Source organism: Eschrichtius robustus, chromosome 11 (genome assembly GCF_028021215.1).
Source record: "Eschrichtius robustus isolate mEscRob2 chromosome 11, mEscRob2.pri, whole genome shotgun sequence".
Classification (NCBI taxonomy): Eukaryota; Metazoa; Chordata; class Mammalia; order Artiodactyla; family Eschrichtiidae; genus Eschrichtius; species Eschrichtius robustus.
The window spans coordinates 18,175,293-18,191,098 of NC_090834.1; the positions used below are offsets into that span (position 1 = coordinate 18,175,293).

Sequence of the window (15,806 nt, forward strand, 5' to 3'; positions counted from 1 at the left end):
TCATAGCTGGGATATTCAAGGAAAATGAGGTATTCTTTTGTAATCATAGGCAGTGAAGACTAGACATGCCCATTTGTCATGTTGGAGTCCTTGTAACACCAGCACACATGGGGAGCACAGAGTAGGTGGTCAACTAATGGTTCCTAGGCAGACTGACCACTCCAACCCTGCCCTAGATGAACCACTAGGCCCCAGCCTTTAGCCTCTACTCAGAACAATGACCATGGCAGTTGGAACCAAGGATTGAAGTCAACTGGGCAAGCCAGAGGAATTGCTTTAATTGGCGACCCCAACGTATCATACAGATGTGCTCAGCTTCCTCCCCACCAGGGAGAAAAGCCCTTCGTTGTTGGCCATGTTGGAAGAATAACTTTGGGAGATCACTTCAAACTGTTCAATGGTGTAGCCGGCCTCCCTCACGGCAGCCTCCACTGCCTCCCGGCCCAGGCAGAGGCTGGAGAACCTCTGCTCGCCGATCATGTAGTAGCTGCTTTTCAGAGCATCCACGAGCACCAGGAAGCCCCCTGGCTTCAGCAGGCTGCCGAGGTTCCTGAGGGCCGTGCGGTAGGCAGGCAGGTCCGGGCAGGCGGCGTCCAGGCACAGCGTGCTGAGCAGGCAGTCGGCCGGGGGCAGTGGGACAGCCCCCAGCGGCCAGCTCTGAGTCACGTCACACTTCAGGACCTGCTTGACCGCCCGCCTCAACTTCTCCTCCTTCTCTGGCCCCTTGACTCTGAAACACACAAACCGACAAAGATCGCTGGCTACCCCACTCATGGGAACCCCAGATCTCTTAGGTCAGGAATGAAAACGGCAGTGTTGTCCCAAACGTTATAACCTTAGGGCCATCCCTGTTGTAAAAACAGAGAAAGAAGAAATGAGGGACCATTTTGGTATCTGAATGTGACCATATTACCTTGTGCTGGGTTAAATCTTTTTTACAAAGTAATTAATAATATGGAAATGATAATAAAAATACCTAGTTGCCTGTTTCTACAGTGGACTGCCCCCATGAAATTCTTCTTCTTCTACTGCTTAGAATAGTGCCTAGATCATTTATTATTGTTATTATTATTATTATTACCCTTGTTCCCTCTGCCAAACTGTAAGGTAGTGACTGTTTGGCCACATATATCAAGCAATAATGGGTTTAAATGCAGAAATGGTATCTTTGTAGTAGCTGCTGATCAATAGGAGGTCATCCATAGACATTCGTAGAAACTGTTGATCATGTCACACAATTGTGGCCAGGGCCTTTCTAGAAAGATGAAAACTCCTTGTTTCCATTCTCAGGCTCCAAAAGATATTGCAGGTAGGGAGTATGTTTCCTGATGGAGATAGTTTTCTTGGTAGCCTTGCTAGGAATCCTATCCTTTTCTGCCAAATCAATGGGGTTTCTTGAGAGAAAATTCGTTAATGACAGAAGGAGAAAAGGCAAGGGCAGGAGATGGAATCCAGTGCCTCAGATCCTTTCGGAATTTATTAGTGGAGGAATAAAGGAAGAAATTAACCAATGAACGAAATTAAATAAACACATAGAGTGAACAAGAGAAACTGGAGAAAGGGAACAGACAAAGGAAAAGAAGTAGCAGAAAATCAGAGAGGTAAGACAAAGAGAGGAATTGCTGAGTGTATAAAGTGCCCAGAAGGCCACTGAGCCCAAATTGTATGAGTGATGATTGAGTATCCAACACTTTGAGGAAGTTAATCAACAAAGCACCAGGGGTGCAAATCCAGGCTTATGTGCAAAGAACACACAGTCGCTGGCTCCAGAAGAAAACAGCCACTCAGGCAACAGTGCTTGATAGAGAGAACAGAGGATGGCCCAACATCAGAGCAAGTGAGAGAGATTTATACTGGGACCATTTCTGTTCATGAGGAAAAGTTGATGGTTTAAAGAAAACTTGGAGATTTACCTCCAGGTAGAATGATTTGAGATAATAGCAATTAGCTGTGGACATCCTATTTAAATATTTAGTTAAAATCTTAAGCCTAGTGTGTATAATCAGTTATTTACAAACATCTTTTAATTGTGTTATAATTTTCCATTTAAGAAGCTTAATAAGCATATGAAAAGATGCTCAATATCGCTGACATCAGAGAAATGAAAATCAAACCATGAGATACCACTTCGCACCAACTAGGATGATTATAATAAAAAAGACAGATAATAACTAAGTGTTGGCAAGGACATGGAGAAACTGGAACCTACGTACACTGCTGGTGAGATGGTAAAATGGTCCAGCTACTTTGGAAAACAGTCTGGAAGTACCCAAAAAAAAAAAAAAAAAAAGGTTTAACATAGAAATTTAACATGACCCAGGAATTCTGTTTTTTTTTTTTTTTAACATCTTTATTGGTGTATAATTGCTTTACACTGGTGTGTTAGTTTCTGCTTTATAACAAAGTGAATCAGCTATACATACACATATATCCCCATATCTCCTCCCTCTTGCGTCTCCCTCCCACCCTCCCTATCCCACCCCTCTAGGTGGTCACAAAGCACCAAGCTGATCTCCCTGTGCTGTGCGGTTGCTTCCCACTAGCTATCTATTTTACATTTGGTAGTGTATATATGTCCATGCCACTCTCTCACTTTGTCCCAGCTTACCCTTCCCCCTCCCTGTGTCCTCAAGACTATTCTCTACGTCTGTGTCTTTATTCCTGTCTTACCCCTAGGTTCTTTATAACCATTTTTTTTCTTAGATTCCATATATATGTGTTAGCATACGGTATTTGTTTTTCTCTTTCTGACTTACTTCACTCTGTATGGCAGACTCTATGACTCAGGAATTCTAATCATAGGATTATACCCAAGAGAAATGAAAACATGTGTCCACACAAAAACTTGTCCATGAGTATTTATAGCAGCATTATTCATAATAGCCAAAAGATGGGAACAACCCAAATGTCCATCAAATTATGAATAGATAAATAAAATGTGGTCTATCTGTACAATGGAATATTATTCAGTAATAAAAAGGAACGAACAACTGACACAGGCTACAACATGGAAGAACCTTGAAAACATGATGTTCAGTGACAGAAGCCAGACACAAAAGGCCACATATTGTATGATTCCATTTATATGAAATATCTAGAAAAGACAAATCTGTAGAGACTGAAAGCAGACCAGTGGTTGCTAGGGGCTGAGAGGACTGGGGGAAAGGAGAATGACCACTGGTGGGTATAGGGTTTCTTTGGGGAGTTATGAAATGTTCTAAAATCGTGCTGAGGATCACGCAATTCTGTGAACATACTAAGAGCTACTGAATGGCACACTTTACATGGGTGAATCATATGTTATGTGAATTTTATCTTAATAAAGCTGTTCTATTAAAAGAGAGAGAGAGGGAGAGAGGGAGAGAGAGAGAGGGAGAGAGAGAAAGAGAGAGAGAGAGAGGACTTCCCTGGTGGCACAGTGGTTAAGATCCGCCTGCCAATGCAGGGGACACGGGTGTGAGCCCTGGTCCGGGAAGATCCCACATGCTGCGAAGAAACTAAGCCCGTGCGCCACAACTACTGAGCCTGCGCTCTAGAGTCCGTGAGCCACAACTACTGAAGTCCGCACGCCTAGAGCCTGTGCTCTGCAACAAGAGAAGCCACTGCAATGAGAAGCCCATGCACCACAACAAAGAGTAGCCCCTGCTCGCCGCAATTGGAGAAAGCCCACACACAGCAACAAAGACCCAGTGCAACCAATAAATAAATAAAATTTTTTTAAAATGCCAACCAAAATATTAAAAAAAGAGAGAGAGAGAAAAAAGCTTTGCAAGATATTACTTTCAGGGAATGCCTAACAACCAGTAAACTGGGAGATACAGGGAATGATAATTGCCTTTGACTGGGTCTACCTGTTCCTCTTATTGGGGTAGAAATGGTAGCAGGGTGACAAATTTGCCCCAGTGGTCTGGACTTTTCTGGTTTTTGCACTGAAAATCCCATGTCCTGGGAACCCGTCTCCGTCCTGGACAAACCGGGAGGGTTAGTCGTTCTAAAAATAGGGAAATCAGTTACAGAGATTCCACCCCACCTGACAGAACGTGCATAATTTGACAGATCATTTTAAGAATAAAAAATAATAATTCAACATTATGAAAGTCTGTGTGAAACATGGCTTTGAAGAGGTAAATTAATCTAGAATAGAAAAAATTCAAATAACTTGTCTTCACCTATGGATAACTTAAGTGTATACAAAAAGCTAAACAAGTGACAACGTAGTGTTCTTTTGAACGTGTCCAAAGACGATGCTGTCTCTTGGGAACATTACGGTAATGTGTATTTAAGTGATTACGTCAGAGGCAGTTTGGACCTCTGGACCCTACTGTGTATGAAGCTATTTTAAAAACACAAGTTGCCACAGAACTAGTACTTGCCAGTCAGATGATGATGGAAATTGTTCCCAAACTGTGAGACACGCTGTGAAGTCTGGAAAGCTGGCAGAGAAGGTGCCAATTTGAGAGGGAAATTTGTTAGAAACACCCACTGTCATGGATACCTGCTTGTCCTCGGGTGCACTACAAACATTGGTGAACTCAGTTGCCAAGGCAGCCGTGTAAAGATTACACCTCAGGGCTCCTCGGGGCCTGTGATACACCTGCAATGAAATGGCCTTGCCTGGAGACACAGGCAATTACCACTCAGCCTCATGTTTAGCTCAAGGGGTAGGGAATAAATACACACCAGAAAAACGTTATGCAGTTTTACAGAAAGCTAACCACCGTGTGGCCGTTTCTCTAGCTCTAAAGATCTAGCCTTTCAAAGGAATCAATATGCAAAAAAAAAAGAGCCACATCCCCTGCAAATATGCTGTCTATAAAAGCCTGAAGGAACTGGGGAGGGAGAGGGGGAGGAAAGGATAGAGTGAGACTCCTGGGAAGAACACTTGGTAAGATTGTCTTTCCAGACCCCAGGTAGTTATCCTGAGATTTAAAGCAGGATCTTCCTGCCCTGACGCTGCAAGGCGGGTGGTGAATCAGAATCCTCTGGACAAGCTTTTTTCCATTACACTTACCTCCCCAAGCCCCATCCCCAGAGGTTCCAGCAGGCCCTCCTGAGGGAAAACCATCAAGATGTGTAAAGGAAATGAAAAGCTGAATAAGCTTGGATGTCAACGTGAGAATTGTAAGAGCGAAAGGACTCATCACTGGTGAACCTTCGATACAGGCCACAGCTGAGTGACACTAGGAGGCAGCGGTCTGGAAAGCAAAATGCATGCAGTCACTTCTTTTATAAATATTTTTTGACCTTCTATTGTGTGCCAGGAAGAGCACCGGGCAGTGGAGACCTAAGGTGGGACGAATGAGAAACAAATCCTATCCTCATGGAGATTACAGTCTGGTGGGGGAGGAAGACATAATCCAATGATCATCCACAAAACTGAAACATTAAAGCTGTGATGAATGCCAGGCAGGAGGGGCACATGGCACTAAGAGAAGAATACTGGGAGCTTGACTCAGTGTAGAAGCATGAGGGAAAGCTCCTCCGGAAAGGAGTCAGGTGAGCAGAGAAACAGAGGATAAATAAGTAGGAGTGAACTGGACCAAAGAGAGGAGGGAGGGAGGAGGATACTCCAGTAAGAGGAAGTAGCAAGAGCAAAGGCCCTTTGGTGGGAAGAAACATGGAGAGGAGAAAGCCAGTGTGGCTGAACCTCAGGAAACGAAGCAGCGCATGGCTGAACGGGAGGCAAAAAGGTAAGCGCCCACCAGTTGACATGGAAGCTGCTAGTCTGGGGACCACAAGGCAGGTGCCAGACTAGACAGGGCTTCGTGGACCATGTTAAGAATTTTGCTTTTTATCCTAAAAGCCGTGGGGAGATATTAAGGGGGTGCTAAGGAAAGGAGTGATATGATCAGATTTATACTTTGAGGCAATCAATTTGGGACAAGAATGGAGGTGGAGGCCAGTTAGGAAGGAGAGGATGGTAGCTTGGACCAAGAAAACAGCTTGCATGGAAAATACTGGAAGAAATATACTGGTTTAAGAGGAACTCAGGAAGTGAAGTGGACAGAACTTGCTGCTGGTCATGAAACATGACTGACAGGGAGATGACAGGACTGACTTCCAGGTTTCTGGCTTCTCCAATTAATTATATGATGGTGCCATTCAAGGAGATAAGAATACCGGAAATAAAGCAGATTTGGGGAAGATCATAGCTCTATTTTGGGCACGTTAAGTTTGAGATGCTTTGACACACAGGAATAGAAATGTTTACCATTTGAAGAAATGGACAGTTGAAGGTTTTGCAACCTGTCCTGTTAATTTCCCCCAAGAGATAATGCAGTGAGAGCCCGTGTTCAAGAGAAAGACATCCTTGTAAAAGGCAGAAGTCTTTCCTAGGCATCCCTGAGGCAATCATCATGACCACCAAGATCGCGAGTTTGAGAAAGAATATCAATCTTTTACAAGACTTGGGAATACAGAGATGCTTTGGGATAGAAGCAGTTCACTAGTTCACAGAACAAATTTGGCACAGTTATGGCTATTTGGGGCCCTAGACAAACATCTTTTTCAATAGATACGAACATCTTTGTATGGAAAGCATTTATTTCAGAGAACCGCCACCTCTACAGGTGCTCAAGCTTTCTCCTGTCAGGTACACGGAGGTAAGTGGAGGAGCTGCCATCTGTAGAGGCAACCAGGAGGGGCTCCAACATCCCCAGACCCCTCCCTGCTGGCCCAAGGGCCGAGGGCTGAGGAGAACCTGCAGAGCACACCTCTAACTCATCCCCACTAGCATGTCCTGACATACCTGTTGGGGAGCTCCATTCCAGACACCAGTGCTTCTCAAACTGTAAAATGCATACAGTCCCCTGCAGATCTTGTTAAAATGCAGATTCTGAAGGTAGGCCTGAGAATCTGCATTCCTAATAAGTTTCCAGATGATATGGAAGCTGCTCATCTGTGGACCACAAGGCAATGTGTTCCAGGTTCCAGGTGCCAGAGGTAAATTAATGCTGCTTCTAGGATTTCTTAAGGTAACGCTCATTTTCCTTGGTTCGTGCTTGAGTAGTTAGTTATATCTTAGTATTTGACTTGCTGACTTGATGAATATGTATAGTGTGAGACAAGAATTTGGTACCAGTGTCTTACAACTTTTCAGATAATTGTAAAAATGAATGGTATCTAAATGTCTGAGTCACACTCCAGAGGAACAGGAGGAAAAGGAGACAGCTCAAATTGTCTTTTGCAGCAGTCAACATAAGAAATAGCTTCAGATAAAGAAGAAATAATCTCAGGGGAAATAGGTTGTGGGTTGATAGAGGAACTTGAAGATGCAAGAAAGACATTAGTTGAATGGGATCACAATCATTCTCAAAACAGTTGAAGCCACAAGATCTAGCAGAAGGATAAGGGTGAGAATGCAGAATTTTACTGCCAAAAATACAGTTCCTTAGTCTGACAGAGTGATTGGGAAGGGACAGTGTCTCAGGAACAATTGCTACGAGCTGATGATTCTGGCTTGAGATAAGTAATGCTTTCAGTATCCTGCTAGATGTTAAGGGTTCATTTCTGAATAAGATGCAAAGGCTTGTGATAGCTAGAGAAATTGAGAACAAAGTTCTAAAAGCCTCTTGAAGCATGATTTGGACCTTGGAAAGATGTGCTGTCTGACAACGACTAAGAACTTTTTGATAAACTTTCCCTGATATTCTATAAGTCCTGGGAAATTCCTTATTTAATAATTTTGAATATTGTCTAAATCCTCATCACTGCAGTTTTCTTCTAGTTAATGTCAATTTCATTCTGTGAAATAACATAGTCCATTTAAAAAGTTTGAAATTACTGTTATCTTGAAGAACATATCTGAAGTTTGAAGGCTCTAGCCAGCATAAAATTCTAAGTAAGGGGTTTACAGGTTAAAATGGCATGTGAAAATAGCCTCTCTTGATTTCTTACTTAATGCGGGGGAAAAACATGGAGCAATGTTTAAGCAATATTAAACAATTTTACAATGTTGCTCATGAGTAAGGGCACCAAAAATACCTTCCCAATATTCATGGGCGTAGAAAATATGTCATCTTTGTGTTCTTCTTGAAAAAGGTCCAAAGACCTATTCAGTTGACTATGACATGAATCGGAATTAAAAACTCAACAACTAAAAAAATCATATAAAATGAGCATAAAATACATCCACATAATTGCAAATATGATTACAAACTGAGAGCATATGATGTTGAAAGAAAATATAAAAATAATACTTTAAATTACAATATTTGGATTTAAAATCTCAAAGTCTAACAATAAACACTGGGAAGGAAGATGCCAGAAGGACTTTGGGTGTCAAAAATTGTTAAATTCCTCATATTACGAGGAAGAAAAGAATTATTGATTCTTACCTGATATTGATAAGCTGAGAGAATTTGTCTCCAGCAGAAATGCATTATACAAAAACACTAAAAGAAGTCCTCCAGGTGAAGGGAAATGATGTCAGATAGAAGCCTAGATCTGCAGAAAGGAGTGAAGAATACTAGACAGGACAGATTTGTGGATAAACACAGGAGACTTTATATATATTTATTGAAAATACTACTGACTGATGTGAATATACTTAAAACTACAAAACTGTACACTTAAAGAATTAAGGTGATAAATTTTATGATGTGTGTTTTCTTAACCAAAATTAAAAATAAAACAATAAAGAAAATAAAAGCACTACTGACTGCTTAAAGCAAAAATTATAACAGTGTATTATAGTGTTATAGTTTATACAGAATAAATATATGACAACAAGTGTATAAGGGGCAGGAGAGTGGGTTAAAGGAATTACACTGTTGTAATATCTTACATTGTTCATGAGACGTTGCAAATATATTATGTAATTTCTAGAAAAGTCATGCGCACGCGTGCACATACACACACACAAAACACAAAAGAGGTCAATAGAGGAGAAAAAAGTCAATAGAGGAGATAAAGGCATACTAAAAATGTGTATAATTATACTATATAAATGGAAAAACAAAAATTATTTCATTCACCAACAAGAAGCAGTACAAAGGTACAAATGAACACCAGACAGATGGGACAAATAGAAAATATATACCAAGATGGTAGATTTAGACTCAGCCATACAATATCACTAATTACATTAAATGTAAATTGAGTAAACAATCCAGTTAAAATGTAGAAATTGTCAGGTTGGATTGAAAAGCAAGACCTACTACATGTTATTTGAAAAAAAGTCATTTTAAATAAAAAAACACGGACAGGTTGAAAACAAAAGGGTAGAAAAAGCTATACCATGTATGTTATTTATCTATTGTTACATAATAAATTACCCCCAAACTTAGCAATTTAAAATGACAAACATTCATCTCACAGTTTCTGCAGGTCAGATACTTGGGTACAGATTAGCTGAGTGTCTCTGGTGCAAGATGCCTCATGAGACTGTAGTGTTGGCCACTCTCAGAGTTGTCCAGTGTCATCTGAAGGCCCACCTGGGGGTAAATTTGCTTCCAAACTCACTCCTTAGGACAAGTGAGTGACTGTAAGAGAGAGCACCCAATAGGGAAGCTGTAGTCTCTTTGTATCCTAATCTCAGAATTGATGTCCCATCACTCTACAGCACCATATTTGTTAGAATCCAGTCATTAAATCCAATGGACACTCATGGGGAGAGAATTAAGCAAGAGCGTGAATACCTGAAGTGAAGATTAGTGGGGACCATCTTAGAGGTCCCTACCACCTTATGCCATCACCAAGAATAAGAAGGCTGGTGTGGCTATATTAATATCAAAGTCGACCTCAAAACAAAGTGTATTACTGGATGTAAAGGGAGATATAATGATAAAATAGTCAATTCATCAAGAAGACATAACAACCCTAAAAGTATATGCTGCTAATAACAAAGCTTCAAAATGCATGAAGAAAATGTTGGCAGAACTATGAGGAGTAAGGGATGAATCCACAATCATAATTTGAGATTTTTAACATCTCTCTCTCCCAGTAATTGATAGAATAAGTAAACAAAAAATCATGTAGAGAATTTGAACAATATTATCAATCTAACTGACTGAATTAATATTTATAGAAACGACACCAACAACTGGACAATATACATTCTTTTCAATGTAGAACACATAGAATGTTCACCAAATAGATCATATGCTGGGTCACAAAATAAACCTCTGACTACAATGAAATTTAATTAGAAACCAGTAACAATAGCTAGAAAAAAAATCCCAACAATTTTGGAAATTAAGCAACACAATTACAAATAATTTATGGTCAAAGAAGAAATCACAAAGAAAATTAGAATATATGCTGAATTGGATAATAACAAAAATATGACACATCAAAAGTCATGGGATGCAGCTAAAAGAGTGCTGAAGGAAAGTGTGAGAATAAATGACCTAAGCTTCCATCTCAAGAAGCTAGAAAAAGAAGAGCACATTAAAACTAAAGTAAGTGGAAGACAGAAAATAAGAAAAATAAGAGCAGAAATCAATGGAATACACAATGGACAACTGAGAAAATCAACAAAGCCAAAAGCTGGTTCTTTGAAAAGATTAATAAAATGTATCAATCTCTAACAAGATCAATCAAGATTAAAAGAAAAAGACAAATTGCCAATTTTAAGAATGAAAGAGGGACAATCACCAAAGATCCTACAGACATTAAAAGAGTAATAAAGGGATATTGTAAAAAAAACTTTATGACAATAAAGTTGACAACCAAGATGTAAAGGACAAATTCCTTGAAAAATAGTACTTATCAAAACAGACAAAAGAAGAAATAGACAATCCAAACAGTCATAAAAGGAATAATTCTTCTTAATAAAAAACCTCCTCACCCAGGAAGAAACCTTCAGGTTCAGATAGCTTCACTGGTGAATTCTATCAATCATGTAAGGAAGAAATAATACAAACACCTTCAAAAAATAGGGGAGGAAGAAACACTTCCAAATTATTATATGAATTAGCATCATGCTGATATCAAAATCTGCCAAGCATATAACAAGAAAATAAATTTATAGCTCAATATCCCTCATAAATATAGATGCAAAAATCCTTAGCAAAATATTGGCAAATCACATCCAGGGATACATAAAAAGATTACTACTTCATGACCAAGGGGTTTATGCCAGTTTGGTTTAAATACCAAAAATCATCCAACATAATTCATGTTCTCAGAATATGCAGAAACATCACATGACCATTTCAGTAAATGCAAAAAAAATTTTTGACGAGTTTTAACATTTGATTAAAACCCCCCAAGAAACTAGAAATACAAGGGAACTTAGTCTGATAAAGAATTTCTATGAAAAACCTATAAATAATGTCATTCTTAATGATGAATCATTGAACATTTTTTCCTAAGATATGGAAAAAGGTACAAATGTCTGTTCTTATCATTTTTGTTCAACATTGTTTTGGTGGTCCTAGTCAATGTAATAGGGCATAAAAAATAAATAAAGGCATAAAGTTGAAATAGAAGAAGTAAAAGTATTTTTATTTGTAGATGATATAAGAATGTACATAGAAAATACTATGGAATCTACCAAAAATGATTAAAATTAATTAGTGCAATATTTTGTAATAAACTATAATGGAAAAGAATAGAAAAAAGAATATAGATATATACATATATATGTTAAATGAATCACTTTGCTGTACACCTGAAACCAACAGAAGTATCGTAAATCAACTATATTTCAATATAAAAAATAAAATAAAAAATGAAATTAGTGAAGTCAGCAAGATCTAATATACAAAAAATCAATTGTACATCTATATACTAGCAAATGAAACTAATAAAATGAAATAGAAATGAAATTTGAAAGATACAATCAACAGTAGCATTAAAAAACATGAAACACAGGGACATTTTAACAAAATATATGCAAAATATGAGAACTGAGAGAAACTGAAGTCCTAACTAAATGTAGAGATAAACCATGTTCATGGACTGGAGATGCAATATATCCATTCTCCTAAACTGATTTGTAAATTCAAAGAAATTACAATAAAATCTCAGTAAACTTTTTTTGAAGAAATTTACAAGTTTATTCTAAAAGTAATGGCACTAAATTTACCAAAATAATCTTGCAAAGAACAAAGTTGAAGGACTCAAACTATCTGATTTCAATACTTACTATCCCTGGTAAAGGGAATAAAAGACCAACAAAACCCAGCGGAAGTTTAGTGACTCCACATGATACCAAAAAGTTTAATTGGGAACACAAGATAAAACTTCTAGTTTATTCATACTTCTGTACCATAAGGAATTGTACCACCAATGAGTCATATTGATAACTTACATTTGAAAATCCACATTTACAACCATTAAGACAATGTAGCAACAGTATGTAAGAAAATGAATATACAGTTTAGAATACTCCTAATAAGCTAAAGTCAGCAGACCTTTAAAAGAAAATGGGAGGGTTAAAGAAATAGAAGCAGACTTTAGAGAAATTTTCAGAAGAGAACTTGACTCAGGAATAAACAAAAGTTGGTAAATAGATGGGAATCAAATATAAGTGCAAGTATAGAAAAATGAATTGACCATCAATCACTCCAGAAGAATATGGAGGTAGGCATACTCCTGAGGGATGTGTTGAGACCACATGATTTTATATTTATACTTGGGATTCAGGAATGTTACCTCAATCCCCCTGTTTTGAGTTCAGAAACATGGGAGTCATCCTTGATACCTCCCTTTCCTCATTCCCACTAACCAATTGCTACCAACTCTTAATCATTCTCTCTAAAAAATTCATCTTAAAATCTTCTCTCTCTCTCCATCACCTAGTCCAAGCCACCAACATCTCTTCCTTCTGCATCTCTTGTTCTCTAAACCTCCAATCCATTCTCTACACAATAGCCAGAGAGATCTTTGTAAATGTAAATTGGGTCACATCACGCTCCTAGTTATACCTCTGATGTCTTCTTGTTACACTTGAAGTCCACAAGCATTAACTTGGCCTTGAAGGCCCTAAATGATTTGGCATGTGCCTGCCTTCCCTGATGTGAGCTCTAGGAGACAAGGGACCTCCTCTGATAAACGCTAGAACACCAAAGTGGTCTTTTTGTGCCATTTACAAAGGAGTCTCTGGGGTCTTGGCAATATTCATAGCAGCAAAGCCATGATGCTCCAGGCACTGATGGTCGGCTGGGCTGTAGAATGGGAGGCACATCAGGACAAGGGAATAACAAAGTGAAGTGCTCGACTCTTCACCTCTGGCTGGTAGTCTATTGCCAATTTCTTGCGTGGGGAGAAATTAGTAATTTAAACAAACTTTGTTTGCATAAATTTACTTATAGATAGGGTACTATAAGATTTTGATCATTAGTTGTCGATATGTAAAGCCCTAATTTTATGAATGGTGAGTAACAAATTCTTTTCGAATAATTCCTTTATGCTGCTAATCTCAGTTTAAAAACCTAGTCAGCGGGACTTCCCTGGCGGTCCAGTGGTTGGGACTTTGCCTTCCAATGCAGGGGGTGCGGGTTCGATCCCTGGTTGGGGAGCTAGGATCCCGCATGCCTCGCGGCCAAGAAACCAAAACATAAAAAACAGAGGCAATGTTGTAACGGATTTGGTGAAGACTTTGAAAATGGTCCACATCAAGAATTAAAAAAAAAAAAAAAAAAAACCTAGTCAGCTTTTTGTTGTATCTGGTGGTGTCAGCATTAGCCACTTTCACAGCAGAGATCTATGCATTTGGATGGCTAGCAACGAGTGTCACTAGGGCGGCAAGCCCCGACCTGAAACCTTCTAGCGAGGAGCTGGTTTGGCCTCTTACTTGAAGTTTTCCTAAAACAAGGTCCTACAGTATCTGGCCTGCACAATGCATCCATACACAGGCCTGGAAAGGTTTTGTGACCACTCATCTTGGCTCAGTAACCAACTCTTCAGTTTTTTCAGCTATGTCTTCTGCTGTTCTGGTGCACATACACACACACAGGCGCGCACGCGCGCACAACACGCGTGTGCTTCACTCTCGTTCTCTCTCTCTAGCTCTCTCTTCCTCCATTTGGATTTCTCTTTGGTCCCTCCCTCTCTCTCTGTTTCCTTTGCCTTTCAACTTGGACTCTAAGGATAATTTTTGGTTCTGAAAAATGAACTGGCACCCAGGTACCCTAAGAAAGCCAGGAAGCGGACCCGAGTTTCTCTACCTGTTCCCTTCAAGCTCACACACATAGGTCACCACTGGGGACCAGTCGAAGGCCCCGGGCTCCTTCTTCAGCCACTTCTCCAGCTCCTGCAGGTTCCGATCAGTATAGTCAGTGGCGATGATCTCCTTGAAGGATTCACAAGCAGAGAGGAGCTGATAGATGGTGGGGCCAGAGCCAATGTCGATCAGGAGGTCTCCCTTCACACCATCTGGTTTAGAGGAGGGAATGAGGAAGGGGGTCAGGCATCATAGGGTGGCAGATAGAGCTGATTTGCACTCTGTTTGCCAGGACTATGCTGGGGAGCCCCAAGGAGAGCCCCAAAGACAGACCATCTCTCTAGTCACCCCTCTTCCCTCAATGTCTCTTTTTAAAACATTTTTTACTTTCCATTCCCCATTCAAGGGTGGAGCATGTGGCTGGTATATTTTTAGGTCTAGGAGGAGGGAAAAAAAGATCTGCATCTGGTGTACAGACCCCTGATCCAGAAAGACTGCTACACAGATAATGTAAAAACTATTAAGGAATGCTTTGAGAGAAAGTTAACATTTTTTTAAAATTGAGTTTTTATAATGTCTCTCTCCAAAAAGCATCCAGTTCTTCAAAAAGCATCCTCCCTTCATGGGAGGTCTTTATCTCATGCACATTCACAACATTCCTTTGAGTTAGGAATAGAATAATTACTAGAATCTCCATTTCTTTTTTTTTTTTCTTAAGATTTTTTTTTTTTTTTGATGTGGACCATTTTTAAAGTCTTTATTGAATTAGTTACAATATTGCTTCTGTTTTATGTTTTGGTTTTTTAGCCATGAGGCATGTGGGATCTTAGCTCTCCAATCAGGGATCGAACCCGCACCCTCTGCTTTGGAAGGCAAAGTCTTAAACCACTGGACCACCAGGGAAGTCTCTAGAATCTCCATTTCTTAAGTGAAATGTCTGGCTAGTGACCTAGCAAATCAATGTAGAATCAAGGACAGAACTCCAGTTTTTGGATTACCCTCTTGCAGGGCCAAAGGAGATAATGGATATAAAAGCACTCTGTAAACTGTAAAATATCCACCCCAATGTTAGTTTTTATCCTAGTTAAATGAATGGGTGATGCCTAAAGGGCTGTCAAATAACTATCATTAGACACAAAAGAGTCATGCCCTGAGACTCTCTCTATATGACTCACATTTGGAGGGGAGACACACAGACAACAGATAAACTTACCTAGGCAAAATATCTTGAAAAGATTTTTCAGAAGATGCCTAAGAATCTGTTTTTCTGCAGAGTGTCTGGATCCAAAGTTATAATATTTTTCTAGATAAGCCTGAGGGTTAAAATGGCTCAGATAAGTGTCCTTGGAGGTGAAGCCAGATTCCATTGTGTCTCACTCCTGTGCCAACGGTCCACTGCCCTCCTTCTCTCCCCTCCAGAAGCCAGGGAGGCACCCTGCAGAAATTGTCTTCCTGAGTCTCTGGCTATCAATATTTCTTCCATCAGTTCAGCCCATCCCTTAGAGGTAGATGTTTAGTTAAACACTAACTGAGAGAAATATACCAAAAATGTTTTGGCAGTTCTAGGAAGTGATGAAATTCCTGGGGAAGGGAGCCTAAAAGAAGGGGGAAGGGGAAGGGGGAGGGCTGTGAGCTGTATGCAACGCTGGGCCAAGGGGTGAAGTTCAGCTGCAAGGGATTAGAGACAAGATGACTC

General features: G+C 39.8%; 1 protein-coding gene across 1 annotated transcript; it reads right to left on the minus strand.

Annotated features, from left to right (window-relative positions):
• Window positions 1–266: 266 nt before the first annotated feature.
• LOC137771581 (nicotinamide N-methyltransferase) lies at window positions 267–15,561 on the minus strand. The gene is made up of 3 exons (XM_068555088.1): window positions 15,324–15,561; window positions 14,115–14,322; window positions 267–730 (listed from the first exon to the last, which is right to left on the minus strand). The coding sequence occupies exons 1-3, from the start codon at window positions 15,475–15,477 to the stop codon at window positions 298–300; spliced, it is 795 nt and encodes a 264-aa protein (XP_068411189.1). The 5' UTR covers window positions 15,478–15,561; the 3' UTR covers window positions 267–297.
• Window positions 15,562–15,806: the final 245 nt, after the last annotated feature.

What these genes read in the sequence shown, in the direction of transcription:
- LOC137771581 (XM_068555088.1), bottom strand. Translation starts at nt 15,477, where the DNA reads ATGGAATCTGGCTTCACCTCCAAGGACACTTATCTGAGCCATTTTAAC. An exon ending in TTTCAAGATATTTTGCCTAG is followed by an intron (nt 14,323 to 15,323) that starts GTAAGTTTATCT and finishes CCTCTAAACCAG; the next exon opens with ATGGTGTGAAGGGAGACCTC. An exon ending in TGTGAGCTTGAAGGGAACAG is followed by an intron (nt 731 to 14,114) that starts GTAGAGAAACTC and finishes TGTGTGTTTCAG; the next exon opens with AGTCAAGGGGCCAGAGAAGG.